This window comes from Macaca mulatta, chromosome 6, assembly GCF_049350105.2.
Source record: "Macaca mulatta isolate MMU2019108-1 chromosome 6, T2T-MMU8v2.0, whole genome shotgun sequence".
NCBI classification, from domain to species: Eukaryota; Metazoa; Chordata; class Mammalia; order Primates; family Cercopithecidae; genus Macaca; species Macaca mulatta.
Genome location: NC_133411.1, coordinates 141,169,209 through 141,190,468, shown reverse-complemented (window position 1 = coordinate 141,190,468; position 21,260 = coordinate 141,169,209). Strand labels below are relative to the sequence as shown.

General features: G+C 55.3%; 1 protein-coding gene across 2 annotated transcripts; it reads right to left on the bottom strand.

Annotated features, from left to right (window-relative positions):
* Window positions 1-6,147: 6,147 nt before the first annotated feature.
* PDLIM4 (PDZ and LIM domain 4) lies at window positions 6,148-20,889 on the bottom strand. 2 transcript variants are annotated; one of them, NM_001257803.1, is given in 7 exon segments: window positions 6,148-6,511; window positions 6,620-6,737; window positions 7,060-7,223; window positions 7,432-7,610; window positions 11,961-12,042; window positions 15,834-15,985; window positions 20,758-20,854. In NM_001257803.1, coding segments are annotated over 7 exon segments (993 nt in total). In that variant the 5' UTR covers window positions 20,851-20,854; the 3' UTR covers window positions 6,148-6,306.
* Between the last annotated feature and the right edge of the window lie 371 nt (window positions 20,890-21,260).

Here is a 21,260-nt window from a genome sequence, read left to right as displayed (position 1 = left end):
GTCAAGGAAGCCCGCAAGAGTCTTGAGGAGAGTTTGATGGGGCTGAACTTACAGCTCAGCACCATGAGAGCTACAGAGGCACGAATTGTCCACAGAGGCCAGCAGTGGCTGTGTACTTCATGCAGCCTTGTGAGCTGCGATTTGGAATTTAGACTGTGTCCTAAGAGCAGTGAGGAGCCATGGAAACTATAACAGACAAGATTGACAGGGAATTGCACTTGAAAAACCTCCTTTAGCTGTTATGTAGAGAAAGGATTAAGGGAGGGTCCAAGCAGGAGACAGGGAGGCAAAGCAGAGGCTGTTACACTGTTCAGCATGAGACGGTGGCACCTGGACTGGGGAGAGTGGGCTGGTTTGGAATTGATTAGGGATGAACGCAGTCATGCTTGCTAACTGGTTTCACTGCATTTACCTTTGCCCCTTAGGGCCTATTCTCCATACAGCAGACAATGTGATCCTAGTTAAAACATAATTCCAGGTCATGCTGCTTCTCTGGCTTCCCATCGCAGAGTAAAAGTCAAAGTCCTTACCATGACTGTAGGAGAACAGCCTGTTGTGTGGCAAGAATGGTGCTTTTTTTTTTTTTTTTTTTTTTTTTTTAAAAAAAAAAAACAACAAGGTCTCATTCTGTTGCCTAGGCTCGAGTGCAGTGGCAAGATCATAGCTCACTACAGCCTCGAACTCCTGGGCTCAAGGGGTCCTCCCACCTCAGTCTTCCGAGTAGTTTGGACTATAGGTGCATGCCACCACATCTAGCTATTTTTACTATTACTCTTATTATTATTATTGTTATTATTATTATTATTATTCTGTAGAGAGGGGGGTCTCTCTATGTTGCCCAGGATAGTCTCGAACTCCTGGCCTCAAAAGATTCTCCTGCCTTGGCCTCCCAAAGTGCTGGGATTACAGGTGTGGGCCACTGTTCCAGGCCATGACACCATCTTGATCCAAAGCCACCAAAATGATGAATGTTTGACCCCTAGATACCAAGATATTCATCAGCAAGCTCTTTAAACAATGCCTGTAGAATAGAAAACTCTTCATAAAGATGCTTATCTAACCTCCCCAGTGGTCACAAGTCTTGGCAAGAAAGTCTGAAGACGGGACCAGCTGCACACGTTTTATCCTAAGAGTTTGCTATATAAAGGATACTTTCTGGATGGCTGGTGTCAGGATTCAGTCTTGCAGCCACCCGAGACATCACTTCTGTTCATAAGTCCCTCTTATATATTTCTCTCTGAGAAACTGGATTTGTTAACCTCTTTCTTTGGCTTCTCAGCTCCCTCGGTCTTTGGGTTTGCATAGTCCTGCTATCCATGGAACAGTGGCTCACAAGGGCCAACACAGCCTTCTCTCTCTCACATCTCTCTGATGACCTCATCTACTACTTCCAGCTACCTCACTTACACCACTTCAGTCACTGCTTGCCCAGGGCCTTAGGGTTTCCTGTGCCTTCTGCCTGGAATGTAATCCCCCCGGATATACCTGCACAGATGCTATCTTACCACCTCAGTCCTCTGCCCAAATGTTACCTTATCTGTGAGGCCTTTCCAGATTCCATATATGAAGAGAATCCCTTATGCTCTACTGTAATGCCTTTTTTATTTCCTTGATAGTACTGCTTATAGCCTGTAGTTATTTTACATGTTCGTTCAAAATGCGTTCCTAGTGTACAACACAATGCCTGGCATATAGAAGGTTCTTAATAGGTAGTTTTGTTTTTTGAGACAGAGTCTTGCTCTGTCACCCAGGGTGGAGTGCAGTGGCATGAGCTTGGCTCACTGCAACCTCCACCTCCTGGGTTCAAGCAAGTCTCCTGCCTCAGCCTCCTGAGCAGCTGGGACTACAGGTGAATGCCACCACACCGGGATAATTTTTGTATTTTTAGTAGAGATGGGGTTTTGCCATGTTGGCCAGGGTGGTCTTGAACTCCTGGCCTCAAGTGATCCCACCACCTTGGCCTCCCAAAGTGCTGGGATTACAGGCCTGAGCCACTGTGCATGACCTTTTATAAATATTTAGTTGACTGAGTGAGTTGAGGTTGAGGATGCAGGAGGGAGCGGGTGCCCTCCAGGACAGCAGTCCCCAACCTTTTTGGCACCAAGGACTGGTTTTGTGGAAGACAATTTTTCCATGTATGGAGGGCAGGGATGGTTTCAGGATGATTCAAGCACATTACACTTATTGTGCACTTTATTCCTATTATTATTACATTGTAATATATAATAAAATAATTATACGACTCACCATAATGTATGGTGAAGGAAGCCCTGAGCTTGTTTTCCTGCAAGTAGATGGTCCCATCTGGGGGTGATGGGAGACAGTGACAGATCATCAGACATTAGATTCTCATAAGGAATGTACAGCCTGGATCTCTTGCTTGTACAGCTCACAATAGGGTTCATACTCCTGGAGCCCTAGAATCCTAGAATTTGAGAATCTAATGCCACTGCTGATCTGACAGGAGGTGGAGCTCAGGCAGTAATGCGAGCAATGGTGAGCGGCTGTAAATACAGACGAAGCGTCACTCACTTGTAAGCTACTTACCTGCTGTGCAACCCAATTTCTAGCAGGCCATGGGCTGGGGCCTGGGGATTGAAGACCCCTGCTCCAAGACTTACCTCCCACTGAGAACTTAGGCAGGATGCTTGCAGAAACCTGATGTGGGAGGTGAGGTGAAAGGTAGTGGGAGGAAGGGAAGCCCAGTGTATGTGTGAGTGGATGTGTGTGCTTGTGTGCCTGAGTGAGGGTGGGTGCTTCTCCAGGACCCCTTTACCTCCAAGTTCCTGGCCTGGGTGGAGTCTGGCAGGACAGAGGTAAATCTGAGTCAGGGTCTGACTAAGGAGATAACAGGTTGTGCCAGAGGCACCAGGCAAAACTGGAAGGGATGGGATGGAGGGCATGTGGATGGGAACTATTAACTCTCCCTAGGGATGGGAGGGCCAAGGCTTTCCTCTAGGGGAGGGGGCAGTAGAGTTGGGCCTTGAAGAGTGAGTGAGAGTTTGCTGAGCCATGACAAAATAAGAAAGGCATTTTGAGCTTGAGAGAAGGTCTGAGGGCTATGAAAAGGTGGACTAGCTCAGAAGATGCTGGACTGGACTGTCTGCTGTAGCAGAGGAGATGAGACAAAGCAGTCAGCAGCCTGAGGTCAGAGAGGCTTTAAATGCTAGACAGAGGACCAGGAACTCCATCCTGAGGGCCCTGAGGTCAGGGAGGTTTTAAATTTTAGGGAGAGGACCAGGGACTCCATCCTGAGGGCCCTGAGGTCAGGGAGGTTTTAAATTTTAGGGAGAGGACCAGGGACTCCATCCTGAGGGCCCTGGAAGAGTTGAAGTAAGGGAGTGAGAGATTCCTTCAGCTGCCCTGAAATGGGTCTAAAAATGCTTGGGAGGCAAAATCCTAGACACAGTGCTGGGTAGGATGTGATGGCTGGTGTGAGGGTGTAGAGGATGATATCCGTGTCTCTGGTTTGAAAGCCCCTGAGGTAAAGAACTGGGCCCTGGGGTTGGAGGGATGTAGCAGGTTTGGGGACAGCAATGAAAGTTGGTTCTAGCCAGGTAGGCTGGAGCCTGGAGCACTCTGAATTGGGATCCTGGATCTGGTTCCCCCTCTTGGAGAGAGACTCTGATGTCCCGTGTCTCAGTACTGGGACCCTGGGCCATACATACCTTGTCCCATGAGGACCCTGTCCCAAACTTTCCACGGTCTACTACACTCAGGGGCCCTGGGCAGAAGAGGTGGGCTGGGGGACTGGGTAGAGGCTGGGCCTTGAAGCTGGGGAAAGGACAAATGAGGCTGTCAGCTTTGAATGTCACTCCCCTTAGCTGCCCTCCAAGCCACCCCCAACCAGGATGCCCAGGCAGGGGCTGCTGTAGTTGCTGCAACCCTTCAGGGGTGGAGCTGTTGATCTCGGGGTAGCCTACGGTGGCAGGGAGCCTCTGAGTGGGCAGTTCCTGCATGGGGAAGGGGTTATTGCGTGTCCTGGGATTAAGGTGAGTACCAGCGGCTAGTGGATCTGAGGTAGCCAGTGGGAGAGTCGAGTTTCTGCGGGTAAGTGGGAATGAGAGGTGGGGGCCAGGGCCCATGGCTCCCGGTATTTTTCCACCCTGTCCTGTGCCTAATAGTGCTTCCCTACTTTCCAGGGTGCCAGTCATCCTCTCCTCTCCCACTTATGACCGGGTGGGGCTGGGATCAAGTCTGCCGAGGCAGGGTGGGGAGGCAAGGGCAGACTCCTCCACTGCCCCACCCTATTTGGGTATGGCTGCGGGGAGCATGTGTGTACTGTGTGTGTGCACACGCCTATGCAGCACCACGGTGGGGCGCCCTCAGGGCCTCGCCGCACACATTCTGACCCCTTCGGAAGCAAAAAGAGACAAGGACCGGACATGGTCTGGGGTCACCTGCAGGACCAGGACCCCACCTTGCCTCACTGCTCTATCAGCACCTGCCCATTGCCCTGAACTGTGCTCCTTCAGCGAACCGAGGAGGCAAAAGGAGCCTTTAGAAGGGATCTCTAGCACAAATTTAACCATGAACAGAAGATCTATGAGAAGAAAGGAAAATAAAAACTTAAGCGAACACAGACACGATATCTGAATAAATGCACAGTAAGTGCAGATCACAGTCCTCTCTGGAGGAAAAGACTAATGCCAGTTCTTCCCAAGTGAGTCTCTAGATTCAGGGCAACCTGGTCACAGTTCAAAGAGGTTTGCTTTTCCAGAACCTGAAGCATGCAGTCTCAAATTCTGGCAACTGGAAATGTACAAGTATAGCTTTGACATGTTTGTAAATGACCAACAAGGAGGACAGATTGGCTATTAAACTCCAACACAGTAGTAATTACACAGGAACAGGGAATTAGATGACCAGAATCCAGTAACAAAGATTCGTACAAAATTAGGAAAAGTTCCTACCAATCATTAAGAAGAAGTTAAATAAGTCTCGGAAAAAAATTGTGAAGGGTTTGGGGTAACTTACACAAGAACTGCTCTTTTGAGAGTGAGGACCATTCTGTTCCCTTAGTGCTAGGCACCCAGCAAACACACCATAAATGCTCAAAGACTGAATGCTCATCACTGGTAATCAGAGAAATGCAAATTAAAACAACTGCATATGATATTTTACTTAACAGACTGGCAAAAATGAAAAAAGAAACGTAATATCCTGAGTTGGCAGGAGCACAAGGAAACGTCTCCTGCTGATGATGAATGTGAATTGGTAAGTTTTTTTGTGGTTTGCAATAGCACAAAATTGAAAACAGCACAAATGTATGTTACTCTGGGCTCGCTAAACAGGCACTAAATAAAACGAGTCAGTTTCTCGTCCCGAGCAAGTAAACTAGAGGGTAGATCCACGCGACCCGGAGTCTAGGACTCATCCTTGGGAGTGAACAAGCCACAATTCACAGACGATGTGTGCAGCCGGGACATGAAAGGCCCAAGGCAAACCCACCACCCGGTAAACGCCAGGACTCCGAGAAGGGGTGGAAGCCGGGACTCCAAGGAGGGGTGGAATTGACTTAGAGACAGGAGGGAGCCTCTTGGAGGGCAAAGCTGCCCTGGGCAAGTCTTCTTTTCTTTCTAAACCTTCCTTCTGGTCTCCGTCTGGAAATTTAAGCGCGCCCCCTGGTGGGAGAGAGAGGAAGGGGAAGAAAAGGGGGTCTCTGGGTAGAATAAAGTGCTCCTGGGTGAAAGAAACCTGGAAGAGAGAATGCCAGGAAGTGCAGACCGCCCGCGGCGGCCCAGGTGATCTCCACGCTCAATCACGCTCTCCAGGGGAGCAATCGCTCCAGAGGCTGCCAGCACCCCCACCCCCACCCCGCTAGTGTCGATGATGGCCACAGGGGCCTTTCTCACACCCCGCTCACCTTTGCACACACAGTTCCCCCCCTCACCCGTGTAGAGTTCGTGCCTCCCTCATCTCTTAGTTCTCAGCTAACACCTTCCCTGACCCCACCCAGGTCATACCTCCTGTCGTCGCGCCTCACGCAGCATCCTAGACCTCACCTTCGTATTACTAGAGCTGCCCCGTTGTGATTCAGGTCTGCCTTCCACCCAGGCTGTGGCCCCCTTCAGGGCAGCATAGTACCCATCCTGCTCACCACTGCACCCAGAGCCTAGGACATTCCTGGCATCTGAGCAGATGCTTCTGCACTCGGGAGCCATGCATGGCCTACGCAGCAGGGTGGCAGGCCAGGTGACAGGTTCAAGGTGGAGCAGAGGAACTTTATTAGAGGGACAGGGCGAAACATATTTACACCGGCCGAGTAGGGACCTTAAGAAGCAGGGGCGGGAGCAGGGGCCCAGCTCAGACGAGTTCCACCTTGGCGTTGGGGTACACCGCCACCACGTCGTAGCCCTCGGGCGGCTTCACGCGTGCCTTGGCGTGGCTCTCACAGTAAAGTCGCTCATCCAGAAAGAAGTAACCACGCTGCTTGAGGTTCAGGCCGCAGTCGCTGCACATGAAGCACTCGGGATGGTAGAGCTTGTCCCGCGCCTTGACGATGGTGCCCCTGATGCGGGGAAGACAGCGTCGAGTGACTGACGGGTTCGCGACTGCGCCCGCATCCAGGGCCCTGGAGGGCTGGGGTCCGGGAAGGGCAGCGGGGGCGGGTACTCACACGATGCCGTGGCCGCAGCGCGTGCACTCGGGCAGCCCCTGCAGGCCGCTCAACGGAGAGCCCAGCTTGCTGGCCGTGGGCTTGAGGTTCCGGGGTCCGCCAGGCCCGGGCCGCTCCCCTGAAACCCGGAGCGTAGGTGGTATGAACGGGGTAAGGAGGTCAGAACTCCATTTCTGCGGGGTGTTTGGTTGGGCGCCGGATGGGCCATCGGCACCGAGACTGGGGAATGGGTTTAGCGGGTGTGGGGTGAGGGGCAGCGACAGGGGGTGGAGTGGGAATCACGAAACGAGGGCGTAGCAAGGGTGCAGCAAGGGTGTGGGACCGGGCCGCAGAGACCGAGGAGGGCAGGTGACTGGGAGGAGGGATGTGGGGTCGCTAGGGGGCAACCTGGGCACTGCAGGAGTGGGAAGGCAAGTGGGGACAGGTGGCAGGCGTCTTACCACCCTCGCCGGCCTCTAGCATGCCCTGCAAGTAGCGGAAGGAGCCTGACTGCTTGGGCTCCACAGCCACGGACTCGGCCGGCTCCCGCAGCATCCTGTACACCTCGGAGCCCAGGTCGACTCTGCAGTCCCGGCTCCGTGGGAGGCCTCTGGCTGGGTCAGCGCTGGGAGGGAGAAAGAAGTAGAGGAGGAAGGGATGCAGTTCCAGCCTTCACTCTGTGGACTCGGGTCTGGTGAGGCTTATGAGTCAGAATGCAACCAGCTGAGACCCAAGGATCAAGTGTCAGGGGTCAGGATGGGACTGGGTGAGATTTGAGGGATCAAGGGTTAAGATGGGCTCTGGGCATGGCACCGAAGGCATCTCTGTGCTACCTGGGGGGTGGAGACACATGCAGGGTGCTCATCTGGGCTGGCAGGGTGGCCTCGCTGCTGCCATTGTGAGGGACTGGAAAGCGAGGGGGTTGTCCATATGGAGATCCCAGGCTTGGTCTGCCATCTTCTGGCCCAGTCCCGGTGCCTGAGGGCCGCCTGCTGGTTATTGGACTGCCGTCCTATGAGAGAGAGGCCTAAGGCACTGGGAGACCCTCTGGCCTCTGGCCATTCCTTGTTCACCCCACCTCCACCTTGCTGTGCTGTGCCAGGTGGTGGATGCCAGCTGGCTACCTCTGCTCTGGCACCTCTGGCCCGTGGTACTTAGTCAGGGAAGGGATTTCTAGGGTAGGACTGGGCCTGGGGACTGGTTCTGCCCCTGCAGAAATGAGAAATGTCCTTGGAAAGTCAGACACAAAAACCTGAGCAGCTGAGACTCAGCCTGAGCTTGTGAGCCCTGCAGTGGTTCTGCCCACCACCACTCATGAAGGGACAGTACTGGGGCAGGCCTATCCCAAGAAGCCTAAGGTCAGTGTGGCTACAGCAGGGTACATGGCCTTCTGGCAGAAGTGGCCCTGGTGCCAAGCCTTCTCACCTGCCTGAACTGTGGTGGGTACTGGGTGGGCCCACAGATGGGAACTAAAAAAGGTAACTCTTGTCCTACAGCCAGGAAGGGTCCTTGACTGTCATGTGTCCAAGGCCCTTTGGGCAGGCTGAGGCTCAAGAGTGCCATTGTCAGGTCAGCCCCTTCTGGGCCTACACCTGTCCCCTATTTCCTGCTTTCCAGGCCACAATGAGTAGCCTTCTGCAGGCACAGCAGATGAAGGGCAGAGACCAGGCTAGGGCTCAAGGCTCTCTGCCCCACTACCCCACAGCCAGCCTGGTGCCCATGGCTGAAACATTTTGGGGGGTGTCCTGAACCTGCCCCCTCAGCCATGAGGAGAGGGCAGTATCTCTGTGTGTGTGGGTCTGAGTGGGGACTGGGGATCTTTGTCCCTGCAGAGTCCAGAGCTGTGCTGTTCCCAGCTTGCAAGTGCACACAAGCACACCCACAGCAATGTAAACAGGGGCATGCAGACTCTCGCAAGTATGTTTCAAAGACACACACATGCATAAGGACAACACATATGCACCTGCCAATCTTCCTACATAAAACTAACCACACGCACATGGTTACAGAGACTTGGAGTCAGCACTGGTCACCCTGGGAATGGCCATGGTGGCCTCCATGGCTGAGACTGGGCTAGCAGCCAGAGCAGCATGATTTTAGGATGACTTCTGAGTCCAGGCCATGGGTAGGTCTTAGCCTCAGCCTGGGAGTGACATGTAAACCTCCTCTGCTCTACAGTGTGGACACAGAGCGCAGTGTGGACAGGAAAACATGCCTATCGTAGTGGGAAGAGCCCTGGTTTGGACTTAGGCAGCTCTGACGCATAGTTGAGCCTGCGGGGTTCTGCCCTGACTGTCCCCTACTTTTTGCATGGTGGGAACCTGGGGAACAGGCAGACCAGCAGTTGGGTGGGCCCTCCTCCATTTCCCCCACCCCAACAGACAAACAGGAGGGTCTTACTGCCCAGGTGGCCCCCATCAATGCAGCAGCAACAGGAAAACCCTTATTCACATCAGGCCCAACAAAAACCCCTGAGAAACCTGAGCGCTCTCACACATGTGTCTGTCGGGCAGGCACGCAGGCAGGGCTGGCCTCTAATGGGGACCAGATGGGCTGTGGCCAGTGGGGGTGGGGCTGGGCCTCTGGGTGGAGGTTTTGGTGGGAGGGAGGAGTTGGAGGGACTGGGACTGGGAGGAAGGAGGCCCTCACTCACCCCTACCCAGCAGGGTGGAGGGGTCCACTGCAGGGCAACAGAGCCATTGTCCCTCCCACGGCCACCCATGCAGTTGCCTCTCTAGGCCTGAACTCTGTGGTTAGGACACACATGGCTACCTCAGTTTTATTTTGAGTCCCAGGGTTATCCCCTAACTGGGCAAGTCACTTCACCTCTCTGAACCTGTTTCTTTATCTATGAGCTGGGGAATGTGATGCTTTCCACATCAGGTTCCTTGTGGCGATGAAATAAGACAATTGCACAGTGCCTGGCACAAAGCACATACTCATTGGATGAATGGCTGTCAGGGGAATTCCTGGGCCCCCAGTCCTGGATTTTCCCCCTCTGTGGGTGGTGCACCTCGTACCATATGCTCCTCTGCTCTGAGAACCAGCCTGCTGCCCACTTGGTTGTTGAAGCCTCAGTGGATTTTTCAGCAGGATGGGGGTAACTACCTGCTTTGGGACACTCAACTTGGAGGCAGGCGCTGAGTCCAGATGAGCAGGTGCCACCTCCTAGAGGCTCAGTTCTAGCTCTCTGCTGGTCTGGGGAGGACAGGCTGAGTGTGCAAGGACTGCCTGCTCCACCTGACTTGCTTCTCCCTATCACCTGGTTCTCAGCATAATTGCCATTCCCTCCAGAAAACCCTGACTTATTACCATCCTTCCTCCACCCGGGGCTAGGCCAAGTACCTCCTGTGTTCCCGCAGGAGGCCTGAGAGAAGGAGTTCTCCTATGGCCCCAGAGGGAAGGTGGGCCTGAAGTTCCAGCTGGCCCTGTCCCATCCCACTCGGGGATGTGTGCCAGGGCACCTTGTGCTGGTCCTAGGGCCAACTGTGGTTTCCTTCTCCTCCTCAATGGCTCCAGCTAGCTCCACCCCCTCCCCAACACCCCCACTCAGGCAGAGGGTGGGAGCAGCATGGGGACAATGGGCCCTGTGTCTGTGTTAGTAAGGACTCAGCCCTGCAGGGGCAGGGTGGGAGTGTTTTTGTCACCACCCATGGAGTCCATGACCTTTTAAGTACAAAAGTGGGGCAGCAGCTGAGGGGCTGCCCTGGTGCTTATGGAAACTCCCTCCTTCTCCAGTGTGAGCCACTGGCAGCCTGGTCTTCAAGGGAGTCAATGAGAATAAGTGTGGGGGCAGGGGGAGCTGCTCTACAGTCGCCAGCCTCCCAGGCCCACCGGCCCTGAGCCTCTCCTGGAAGACTGAACCCCCTCCCCACCCCGTCATATCCATCCTGGCACTGCTGCTTCTGAGGGAGGCTGGGCCTCATGCATGAGCTTGGGGCCTGCACTATGCTACTCCCCTCTGCCTGGCCCATGGCAAGCCTGGCTCATTTGTCTATGCCAACATGTACCCCTGCCCCTAAGGCCTGGGGTCCATAGGGCCACCAGAGCAAGCTTCTGAGACACAGATGTGGCCGTGGATCCCTGTAAGAACAGCTGAGGTCCAGGATAGAGAAGCCCAAGAACCTTTCTGTGGTCCTGCCCCACCACTTTATCTCTCACCTCTGTCCTCTCACTCCTCCCACCTTGCCCTCCCTTCCCCTGGACCTTTCTTTTCTCTGAACCTGTGGTGCAACACCTCACCTCTGGGCCACACTTCCTCTCCCTATACCCCTTTGCCTGCCTTACCATTCCTAGGCCTTCAGGTCTTGGCTTCAATACCCCTTCCTCCAGGAAGCCCTCTTTGACTCCTTGTCTGAGTCATGTGACTACTCTGGGCTCCTTTGGCCCCTGGCTTCCCCTAGCCCAGAACTTCTAAGTCCCTTTCCCCTGCCAGAATGGGCACTGTCTGGAAGGTGGTAAGCATCTGGCTTCAGAGATGCCAGCCAGGCAGGGTAGGGAATAGAGCAAGATGGGATTGGGGTAGATGGTGAGGGAGAAGCTGAGGCACATCCTTCCCTCTGGTTCAGTGAAGCCTCTCCTTGCCTTGGCCCCTTTTCTTCCATGTTGAGAGGGTGGACAAAGGCAGGCTCAGGAGGCAATGGTCCCACATGCTGGGTCCCATGGTTCTGGCTCCATCACAGACCATCCCAGTCTCCTTGCCCAAACTCTGTGGCCCAGTGATGGCTCTGGATACCTCAGCCATCCCCACTTGGCTACTCCTCATGCCATGGCAAAACAAGGCCCTAGAACAGCCTGATCCCCTCACTATTCTTGAGGACAGGACCAGAGATATGACTCTTATCACATACAGAAAGGTGACTGGGCAAACAGGCCTGCAGCCTGAGTTCTGCTAGAAGCACCACAGGATGACCAGGAGAGAACTTCAGGCTTGGATAGGGCACCCAGAGGAGTGTCCCATAGCCTGAGGTCACTCCACAGCCTGAGACTGCCACCAACCTCCCCTGCTATAAGCACAGTGACTTCTTAATGGTCTGGCATTACTGGGCACCACAGTGAACTCCAGCTGGCTGTGTGGAAGCCGCAAACCAAGGCCTAGCCCAGCTCCTGGACGTCATAGGCACCTAGGTCCAGAATCCAGGATTGTCTGGAGCAGAGACAGAGCCACGCAGGTGCTCATCATCTGAGGAACATGGGATGGGGTATGGGCATGGTCCAGAGAAAATTTCTGCTTCAGTCTTTGTCTTGGGTATCTGAGAGCCCCAGTGAGGACACTCAGTGCAGGTGAACTTGCATGCTGGCCCCTCTGCCTTGGGCTCACTCTGAGCCAGGCCAGGCCAGGCCAGGCAGTGTCTGTACATACCTGGATCTCAGGGTCGATGTGGGTCCTGTGTGCTTGAGCCTTGCTGTCATCAGGGGCACTGGGCCAGCTCCTGCCCTCAGGCCTGTGGCAGAAATTGTGATGGTCAGATATGTCTCCTACCAAGGCCACCATGCCTGGGAGCCAGGATCAAGAGGGGCTGGGCTCTGGGCTGTGCCCTGCAGGTAGAAGGACACCACTCCAGTGCTTTCCCCTGTACCACAATGGTGACTGTTGTGGCAATGAGCCACAACTCTAGCTGCCATCCTCCTGGGGCAGGGCTATATGCTTCTGCCCCCATCAGCTGCCCAGTCCCTCTCTGGTCTGTTCCTGGAGAGGTTGCAGGACAAGCCCTGTGGCTTCCCTAATCTTCCACCCTCTTCGTGGCCTACAGAAGCTCAGTTCAAAGAGGCCCAGCTTACAGCACTGCAAGTCAGGCCTCACACATTGACCAGCTAGAAGCCTATCCACTCATCCTCTGGGCATCCGTAGATGCCTCTGGAGGGGTGTGGGGTCAGGCGTCCATCAGCTCTGGGGTAGGTGGAATGGAGGCTCCGAGGGGTGTGTCTTTCCTCCCGCTGCTGCTGCCGGCAGAGTCATCACTGAGTCTGCCCAGCCCAGATGGGAAACAGGCCATTAGGAAATTCCTGCTTCGCCATAGAAACCAAAAGCCAAACACCACTCAGGAGGGAGAAAAACATCGTAAACCTGCCATAGGCAGGGCAGGCAGGCCGAGAGGCTACATGCCTAGGGCCCAGCCCTATCACTCAGTAGCCCTGTGAGAAGGCAGGCCAGGAAGGGGCATGGACCCTGGACTGGTGGGTGGGTGTGAAGTGAGGCTGGTTAGACCAAAGGGGAATAATGTCCTCCAACTCACCCAACGAAGCCTCCTGAGGCTTCTCGAGGTCTCACTACTGACATAGTAGCTTACCCCTGCCACTTCTGCCCCTTCAGTTGAGGGTTTTAATAATCTGTCTACACCTATGGTCCATACTCACTCTGCACTTCCTTGCCTCTGCCCATTCCTTAGTCCCTTGGAGGCTACCTCTCTACTCCAGGCCTTCTGTATTAGAGCTCTGCTACTCCAGGGCAACACCAGCCCCATAGTCCCTGTCTCTAGCCCCCTCAAGCAGGCTCCCAAGTGGCTACCCTAACTCACAGCTTTAACTGTGGCCTCTGCCTACTCAGAGCTTCTCTTGGATAAAGTGGGACATCTTGTGTGGCTATTTGGCCTTAAACTTCCCTGAAGCTCTGCCCAGAAGAGCAGTAAAAGCCTGACATCTAAGGGTCAAAGGGCACAAAGTACCCAGAGCCATTAATGTGGCCCAATGCATCAGATCAGAATGAAAGGCTTAATCATGCGTCAACCCCCATCACAGTCTGGGCTCTTTAAACAAAATGACAGGCAAAGAGTAGGCTGTGCAAAGGTACCTTGGGCCACATGTGATGGACAACAGGGACTCCATCAGTGGCCTCAGTGTTGAAGTTGATGTCAGGAAGGTCCTGGACCTATAGAACATGCCCAGGAAGTGTGATTTTGCTTGGATTGTTGGATACCTGGCTTTGGGCTCAAAACAAAACAAGCCCATTGGGGAAGCTGGGCCTTTGATACACTTTTCATTCTATGGGGAAGTCTGTGGGGGGATTAGAGCTCGCTGTACACAAGAGGGCAGGTAGGGAAGCTGGTCACCGTGGGAGTGAGAGCACAGAGTAGCTCACTCCAGCCAACTCAACAGGCTGATTCTGTGCAGAGCCCTTGCTGTGTGGGTGTGTGTCGTGGGGGCGGGGGAGTGTCTTTTGGGCCCAGGCATAGGTCCTGGCATAGCAGGCAAGATAGGGAGCAGAGTCAGAAAGCTTGCAGGTGGGAAAGTGTCCAGTAGAAGAAATGCTGGCTCAGAGGGTCAAGGTGGCCCTCATGTCTTGATTCCCCACAGTTTGCATGCGTGAGGGTTGGAGATGGGGGCTGCAGGGCAGGACTCAGGTTTTCACTCTGACTGAGCAGGCCTGGTACATCATCATCACTCAGTGTCCAGATCACAAGATGGTCCCTATTTTTGGTTGAGGAAGTTATGGGCTCGAGACATTAAATCACTTGCTGGAGCACAGCAGAGTTCTCTCTGCCTCTCTCTCTTTTATGGGTAACTTTATGTGTCAGCACAGCCTAATTCTCAACCCAGCTCTGTAATAGTAGAGAATGTGCTCTCATCTGCTCCATGGCCAGTGACATTTTGGGGCTGAAATGCCCAGAGTGGAACAGGTCAGTGGACCTCTGGCTCCATCCATGCCTGGTTTGGAACAAAGGACCGGGGAAGGAAGGAAGGAAAGAAGGAGGGGGACCTCCACCCCACCACCCTCCCCTGACATCATACACTCTGGGAAGCTCCTGACTCAGGCCCCCTCTGAGGCACTCCTCCCCACTACTCCACTACCACTAGGGCTGCCCTTGTTCAGTCACACAGAGACAAGGCTGGAGGTGAGTCAGAGGCCAGGATCCCAGCCAAGCCGGGGAGGCTTCAGAGGCCACTCATGGGCAGAGCAGTGCTGACATTTCCCCCATCCAGCCTGTATCTCAGTCTGGAGGAGGGTGATGAATGTGATCCATTTATGAGAAAGGAAACCCGGGCTCATAGAGGTCATCTGGGCACCTAAGGCTCCAGAGGCTGGATGAGGACCAGCTTTGCTGAACTCCAAAGATGGAGCATCCTCACCATGTGCCAGGTAGAGCATACAAGGTCCTGGACTTGCAGCTGGGCCCACTCAGTGCCACGGGCACAGCCAGGGGCCCTGACCCCAACCCCGATCTGGCCATGGGCCAAGCACAAAAAGGGGCGACCTCACAGGCCTTTCCACTATGTTTAATGGCTCCAAGCCAATGGCTCACCTCCCACCCTGCCAGCTCAGAGGCATGGTTAGCTGTGTTGTGGTTTGGGGAGGCTTTGCCCACACACTTCCACAGGTGGTCATGGAAGTCCCCATCAGCAGTGAACATGGCAGAGCTGATAAGTTATGCCTGACTTCTGTGGATCGAGATGGGCAGGGGAGTGGGGAGACCCCACTCAGCCAGGCTTAGTCCAACTGCTTTTCAGAGTAAAGACCCAGGACCTGAGCAAGGCTGGGTCCCCCTACCCCCACCCCCAGTGGACCTTCCATCCCAGGACCATTTATGGGGCACAGATGGGGCTTGGCAACCCCCTGTCCTCCCTTCTTGATCGGCTGCACAGCATTACACAGTCCATAGCACGAACTTTTCCCAAATCCGTATTTAACCAGGGCAGAGTGTGGGCCACCGTGGGGACAGCTGTGGCAGGGCAGCTGTGGGGCTGGTAGGAGTGGTCAGCAGCCAAGTAAAGGGTCTGTAGTCTTAGGAGAGAGCCCTGAGGTCAAATTTTGCTATCCCACTCCCTCTCTATGTGACTTTAAGCACCTTCTAACCTTTCTGAGCCTCACTTGTCTCATCTGTGAAGTGGGGACTACACTAAATTTTACCTTTTTTAAGTTGGTAAATGAGGGTTAAATGAGGTGTTGCACAAGAAACTATTTTGAAACGGTCATCACACTGGTCACTCAGGGGAGGGGAAAGGACTGAAACAAATGTCCCAGAGACTATTCAAGGTCCTATTTCAGTTGCCTGCAACACTTGCTGTAAGTGCCCCAACACACTTCTAGTCTAAGTTAAAAGGGGATTTCTTCCCTTCTTAAGCTACAGCTCTAAACAGTGTCTGCCAGGACCCCATGAAAGTACTACTCCTTGGGACTCTTCCTGGATGGGGTGCCCAGGAGCTGAGCTGTGTGAAGCTGTGCTCACCCAAGATGCTGGCTGCCCATAACTGCCCACCTCGTCCCGCCATCCTCCCAGCCCAGCCCACCTGTGCATACCTGCTCACAGACAGCGTGAGGTGATCGTGGCAGCCCTTGATGCGGTTCTGTGCCTCCAGGTGTGTCATGAGCTCTGTGCTCTCACCATTGATGGCCTGGATCAGGTCTCCTGGACACAGGGCAGCCAATGCAGCCTTGCTGCCAGCATGGACCTGCGGGCAGACAAGCCAGATGACTGGGCACAGTCATGATGTGGCCTTGCTGCAAGCTCTACTCTAGGCCTCCTCCAACCTCAGAACCTAGCCAGTGTGGCCTGCTACCAGCATGGCCTGTGGATGGGCAAGCCGAGAGGCTGGTTGAGGTCCCCATGTAGCCTGGCTGAAGCCTTGCTGGAAACACCTCCAACTCCAGCACCTGGAGGCTTGGCAGGGCATGAGGATATACGAGAAGGGCTTCCTCTGGGCTGGGACAAGTGGATGTTGTTCTTGCAGCCTGCATGTGTGCCCAAGGACATGCAGGGGCCACAGAGACACATGGAGACATATGTGCTCACAGATACATACAGAGCATGGACGTGTCACAGATACCCTACACAGACAAGGCCCCAGCCAGGCAGACCAACCCCTTGGCCTAACATTCAAACCCTTAGTGATCTTGCCTTCCTACTTGCTTGATCTCAACTCTCATCCCCACCTCCACACCCACACTCTGTCCAGACCATGTGAATGTCTATGGGGTGTTCAGAAGTACCATATGTCACTCACCTCCACACTTCTGCAAAAGCTGTTCCCTCTACCTGGAACATTCCTTTGACTCCCACATCCTCATCTTTCAGATCTCACCATAGACGCCACTTCCTCTGGGAGCCTCTCTGGGATCTCACTACCCTGTGTGCTCCCATAACCACCTTTCCCCCTACATTGTTCATGTTAATACTTCATTGTAATTAAAATGGGAAGGTCTGAACATCACCTCCCTGGGCAAGTCCAGGGCCATCCAGTTCCAGCTGCCAGCCTGCACTTGGGGGTCAGAATTCTAGCTCTATTTCCCCTGCAGGACAGGAACTCAGGCTACCTCAGTGCCACTACTGACCTCTCAGGGTCAAGCAGTGTTCACACTTGGAAGCTCTTACAATGCTGGTCAATGGAAGAAGGCTAGGATGGGGAGTGGAGTTAGACTCGCAGAGATACCTAAGTAAGCAACCCAGGGGAATCCAGGCAGTGGAGCACCCCTCACCCTGCCTTGGCCCCAACATAGCCTTTAGAAATAGATTTCTTACCCAGCCTCTCCAGCCAGTGCCCAGCTGGTTCAAAAGCTGCCAGTGACCTCGTTCTTTTGGGTGGGAGCTCCTACTGGTGGGAACTCCTGGAAGCCCAGCTAGGCTCAGTTCAGCCAGGTCTCAGTAGTGAGTGGACAAAGCTGAGGTGCTGGCAGCTCCTTGGCTGGAGGCTTGGTGTTGGCACTGCCCAAGCTGACCTGCCCTGAAGTAGGCGCTTCAAGGAAACGTTCTTCTGAAGCATGACACTCTCAGCCAACCAGGCAATCATGAATGTTCACTTGTAGGGCCCGGGCACCTGTGCAAGCCTGTCATCCTGGGGGAGACACCCACTTGGCACCATCCCACCCTCCCCTCAAGGCCCTCCTCCGCCTCTTCCCCTTCATGGATACCTGCCTTGTGCCAGGGCCTGGGCTCTATGCTTTACCCATAACTAGCTCACAGCAAGCCCTCAACCACCTGGTGAGGCAGAGGCTGTTCTCATCCCTTTTTTACAGAGGAAGAAAGAGAAGCCTGGGGGAGGGGTGCCATGCCTTAGTCCCCACACTGGAGAGGAGTCTTTCTTCAGGGGGCGGCTAACTGCGGCAGGATGACTCAGGCAGCACAAGGGGTGCATTCAGGCTTCTGTGGGCGGAGGAAGTTTCTTGAAAGCAGGGGTGGCTGGGATGCTGCCAGCTCTATTGAGCTAGGGGAGTTCTGGTCAGAGAGGGCGTGAGGCCAAGAAATTGTGACTCTCCCAGCCACCTTGACATGCATTATCTCATTAATCCTGAAGGCAAGCCCATTTCCTAGATCAGGAAATGGAGGTCCAGAGAAGTACAGAAGGATAGTTAATTGATAAAAGATTGAATCAAGATTTCAATCCAGGCCACCCGGTTCCAAATTTAAAACTACGCTTTTAACACCTGTACTTTTCTTCCAAAAGGGGTAAGGGAAAAGAGGGTATCCGAGGGAGAGACAGTGTTCCAGGCAGAAGGACCAGCATGTATAATGGCACATCTGGAGAGAAAGTAGAAGGAAGGTTGTATGGCCTGAGCATCACGAATGAGGGGAGAGTGGAAGAGATGAAGTCAGAGAACAGGCAGGGAACAGATCTTGCAGAGTCTTGTACACCCGGGTGGGAAGCTGGCATTTCTCCTGGGTGGTTGGGAACCATGGAGGGCTCTAAGCAGGGAAGTCAGAGGACAGAGTGGAATTCAGGCCGATCCCTCTAGCTCCTAAGCACAGGATAAACAGAAAGAAGGAACAGAGACAAGAACAGTGAAGTGAGGTGGGCGGTGAGGGCATGAATCAGCCCCTCACCGGTAATGGCTGCATTCCCAGCCCCTGATCCACCCAGTCTAGATGTTGTGGTGGGCTAGGAGTCCAAGTCAGAACCAGGTGCCACATTGTCCTACACAGTCACAGCAAACTCGACTGCCTGGATTCCTCTTGTCTCCACTCTGCTTCTCTGGGTCGATTACATTAGCCTCTCTGTGCCTGGGTCTCCATCTATGTAAGGCCAGAGGGAGTCCTTACTTCTAAAAGCTGTTGTAAGGACTACTTGAGAAAATCAGAGCGTGTAAAGCCCCCACAGGAGGCTGGACATAAGGTGGTGCTCATTCCAGGGACTGGAGGGAGCTGTTAACAACACGCATTAGGGTGGGGCCTGGCACACCCTGGATGCTTGGCCAAGGCCAGCCATCATTATAGGTTGTGGGGAAGGAGCCCCAGATGATGTTCTTGGGACTCCCCGAGGCTTCATCGGCTGAGATTGCAAGCCCCCAGCCCTGCCAAGCTGACAGCCTCCTCCCTGTCTGCGTGAGGCTGTCCCTCCCTATTGGGTCCTGGGTAGGGGAAGTCCTGGAAGCAAGGGAGGGGCTGGATCTTGAGCCCCCTTGGTGAAGACACTCCCACATATCTTCAGTCCCTGTAGACCTGCCCCGGAGGTACCTGCGAGGCAAGCTGTGGCCTGTGCCTCCCCAGCACTGTAAATCTCCCCAGATCCCACCCAAACCCAACCTCAGCCATCCTGGCTCCTAGGGCCTGAGCTGCTGCCATGTGACTCTGGGGGACAAGGGAGGCTCTTCCTGGCAAACCTTCTCCCAGACTGCCCGCCTGCCTGGGGCCTGCATCCCCAATCAGCTCCAAACAAGGCCGTTGCTGCTGCTGCTGCTGCCGTAGCCGAGGCTGTGACGGCTGTGACGTGTGGAGGCCTTTCCTCCGCGGGCAGGCAGCCGCGTGGGCAACAGATGTCTCAGCTCCCTGCCGCCTGCAGCCGTCAGCCGCCGCCACTGAGCCTGTCAGCGGCCTCACGCCCAGGGTGCCTGGCCAGCCTGCTTAGTGCCCCCACCAGCCCCCTCAGCGGACACACAGCATGACACACACAAGCAGACACAGGCTTGCACACACACACACACAGCAGGAATCCAATAGGAAAGAGGGAGATGAAAGGCTCTGGGATGTGTTGAAGGCCCACCTCACTCAGCCCCAGGGACCTGGCAGTGAGGGCAGATGTGGGAAGCCTCCTAGGACAGCTGGGCCTGCCTGTCACCCTGGCCCCCAGAAACGGGACTCCATGATTCCATGCTCCACCTGGTGCCCACCCCCTCCCAAGAACTGGAGAGAAGTCTCTGAAAGCCCAGCCGGCTTGGCCCAGCCCCCACGGCAAGAGGTGGCAGTAGGGTGGGGGAAGGTGCTTCTCTGTGCCTCTGACACAGGCCCCCAAAGACAAGATGAGCCTGTGTAGGAGCAAGGGATGGCCGTCAGATGGTTTCAGGTCATCTCCTCTGCTTCTTCCAGACTGAGAGCCGCCAAGGGCAGGGCCTGGGTTCTCTCCTCTTCTGTCCCTTAGGCTGGGGCCCCCCAAGGGCAGGGTCTGAGTCCTCTCTTTTGGCCCTCCAGACACGAGGACATCAAGGCTGGGCCAGGATCCTGTCTCCCCTAGACAGGCACCCCCTTGAACAGGGCCTGAGTCACCTCCTCCACTCCTCTATGCTCAGACTAGCCAGGCTCCAGGGCTGTGCCCGCTCCTTTTCCTTCTCCGTGGGCAAGGCAGGGCCCTGGGAAACTTGAGGAACAGGCCTGAGGCTGTCCTGACCCTAGGCTTTGTGTCGTCTTGTGGGGAGGGGTCTCACAACTTCACAGTCAAGTCTCCCTTTCCCCTGGAAGCCAGAATTCCTCCTGGTCACTTCCCCTTAGGGTGACTGAGGTCATGAATGAGAGACTGACTCATGCCCAAAGTGGGAAGCGGATGGACCTTTCTCTTCTCAGATTCAGCCAGGACCCCAGACCTCCCTGGGTCACCCAGCTCTGCCAGCAGGGACCCCTGATAGGGGAAGGGGGGATTCTAAATCATTTTGCCCCAGATCTTCAGGCAGGGGTGAGTGAAAAGTTTCTGGGCCTCTGTAGAGCTGTCTAGACCCCTGGCCCATCTCCGCGGGTCCTTCCCGGGTCCACAGTGGCTCCCCCAGATGAGGCCAGCGGGGAGGTCGGTGAGTGAACTCTTGGGAGATTCTCCGCGGGATCTGGCAGACAGGCCCAGCGTGGGAGGAGGGCGGCTGCGGCTGCCTGCCCTGCCTGGAAGCCGCCTCTACAGCATGCGGGGCACCCAGGCCCACCCTCCGCCTTCAAGCCTCGGATACATCGGGGATCTGGGTCCCGGGCGGACCGCGAGGACCGAGTCTCAGACCCGGGACCGCCCTGCCGCCACGCAGCCGCCAGACTCACCCGCGAGATGGTGAGGGGCGCGCTGAAGTCCCGGCCGCCCACCAGGCGGAAGCCCCAGGGCGAAGGCCCGCGCAGGGTCACGGAATGGGGCATCGCGGGCCGGAGCCGCAGCCGGAGCTTGAACCGGACTCTGAGGAGCCGCCGCCGCCGCCGCCGCCGCCGCCGCCTGGACGCCGCGCCCCGCCCCCGGCCAGCCCGCCCCGGTCCCCCTCGTCCCAGCCCCCGCCCCCGCTCCCTGCGCGCCCGGATTGGCCCCGCGGCCGGCCCGACCCTCCCACTTCGGGGGGCTCTGAGGATCCGCCCTCAGCCTCGGCTGCCTGCAACCCGGCACCCCCGCCCAGCTCTGAGACCCCCGAGTTCGGACGGCCCCGACGGCCTGGATCCTGCTCGGTCCTCGGATTTGCCGTCCGCGGACCCAAACCCGGCTGTCGACACCGGCCCTTTGAAGTCGCTTTTAGGGAAGGTGCTCCAGCCGGAGGAGGGATGGAGGGCCCACTTGGGGG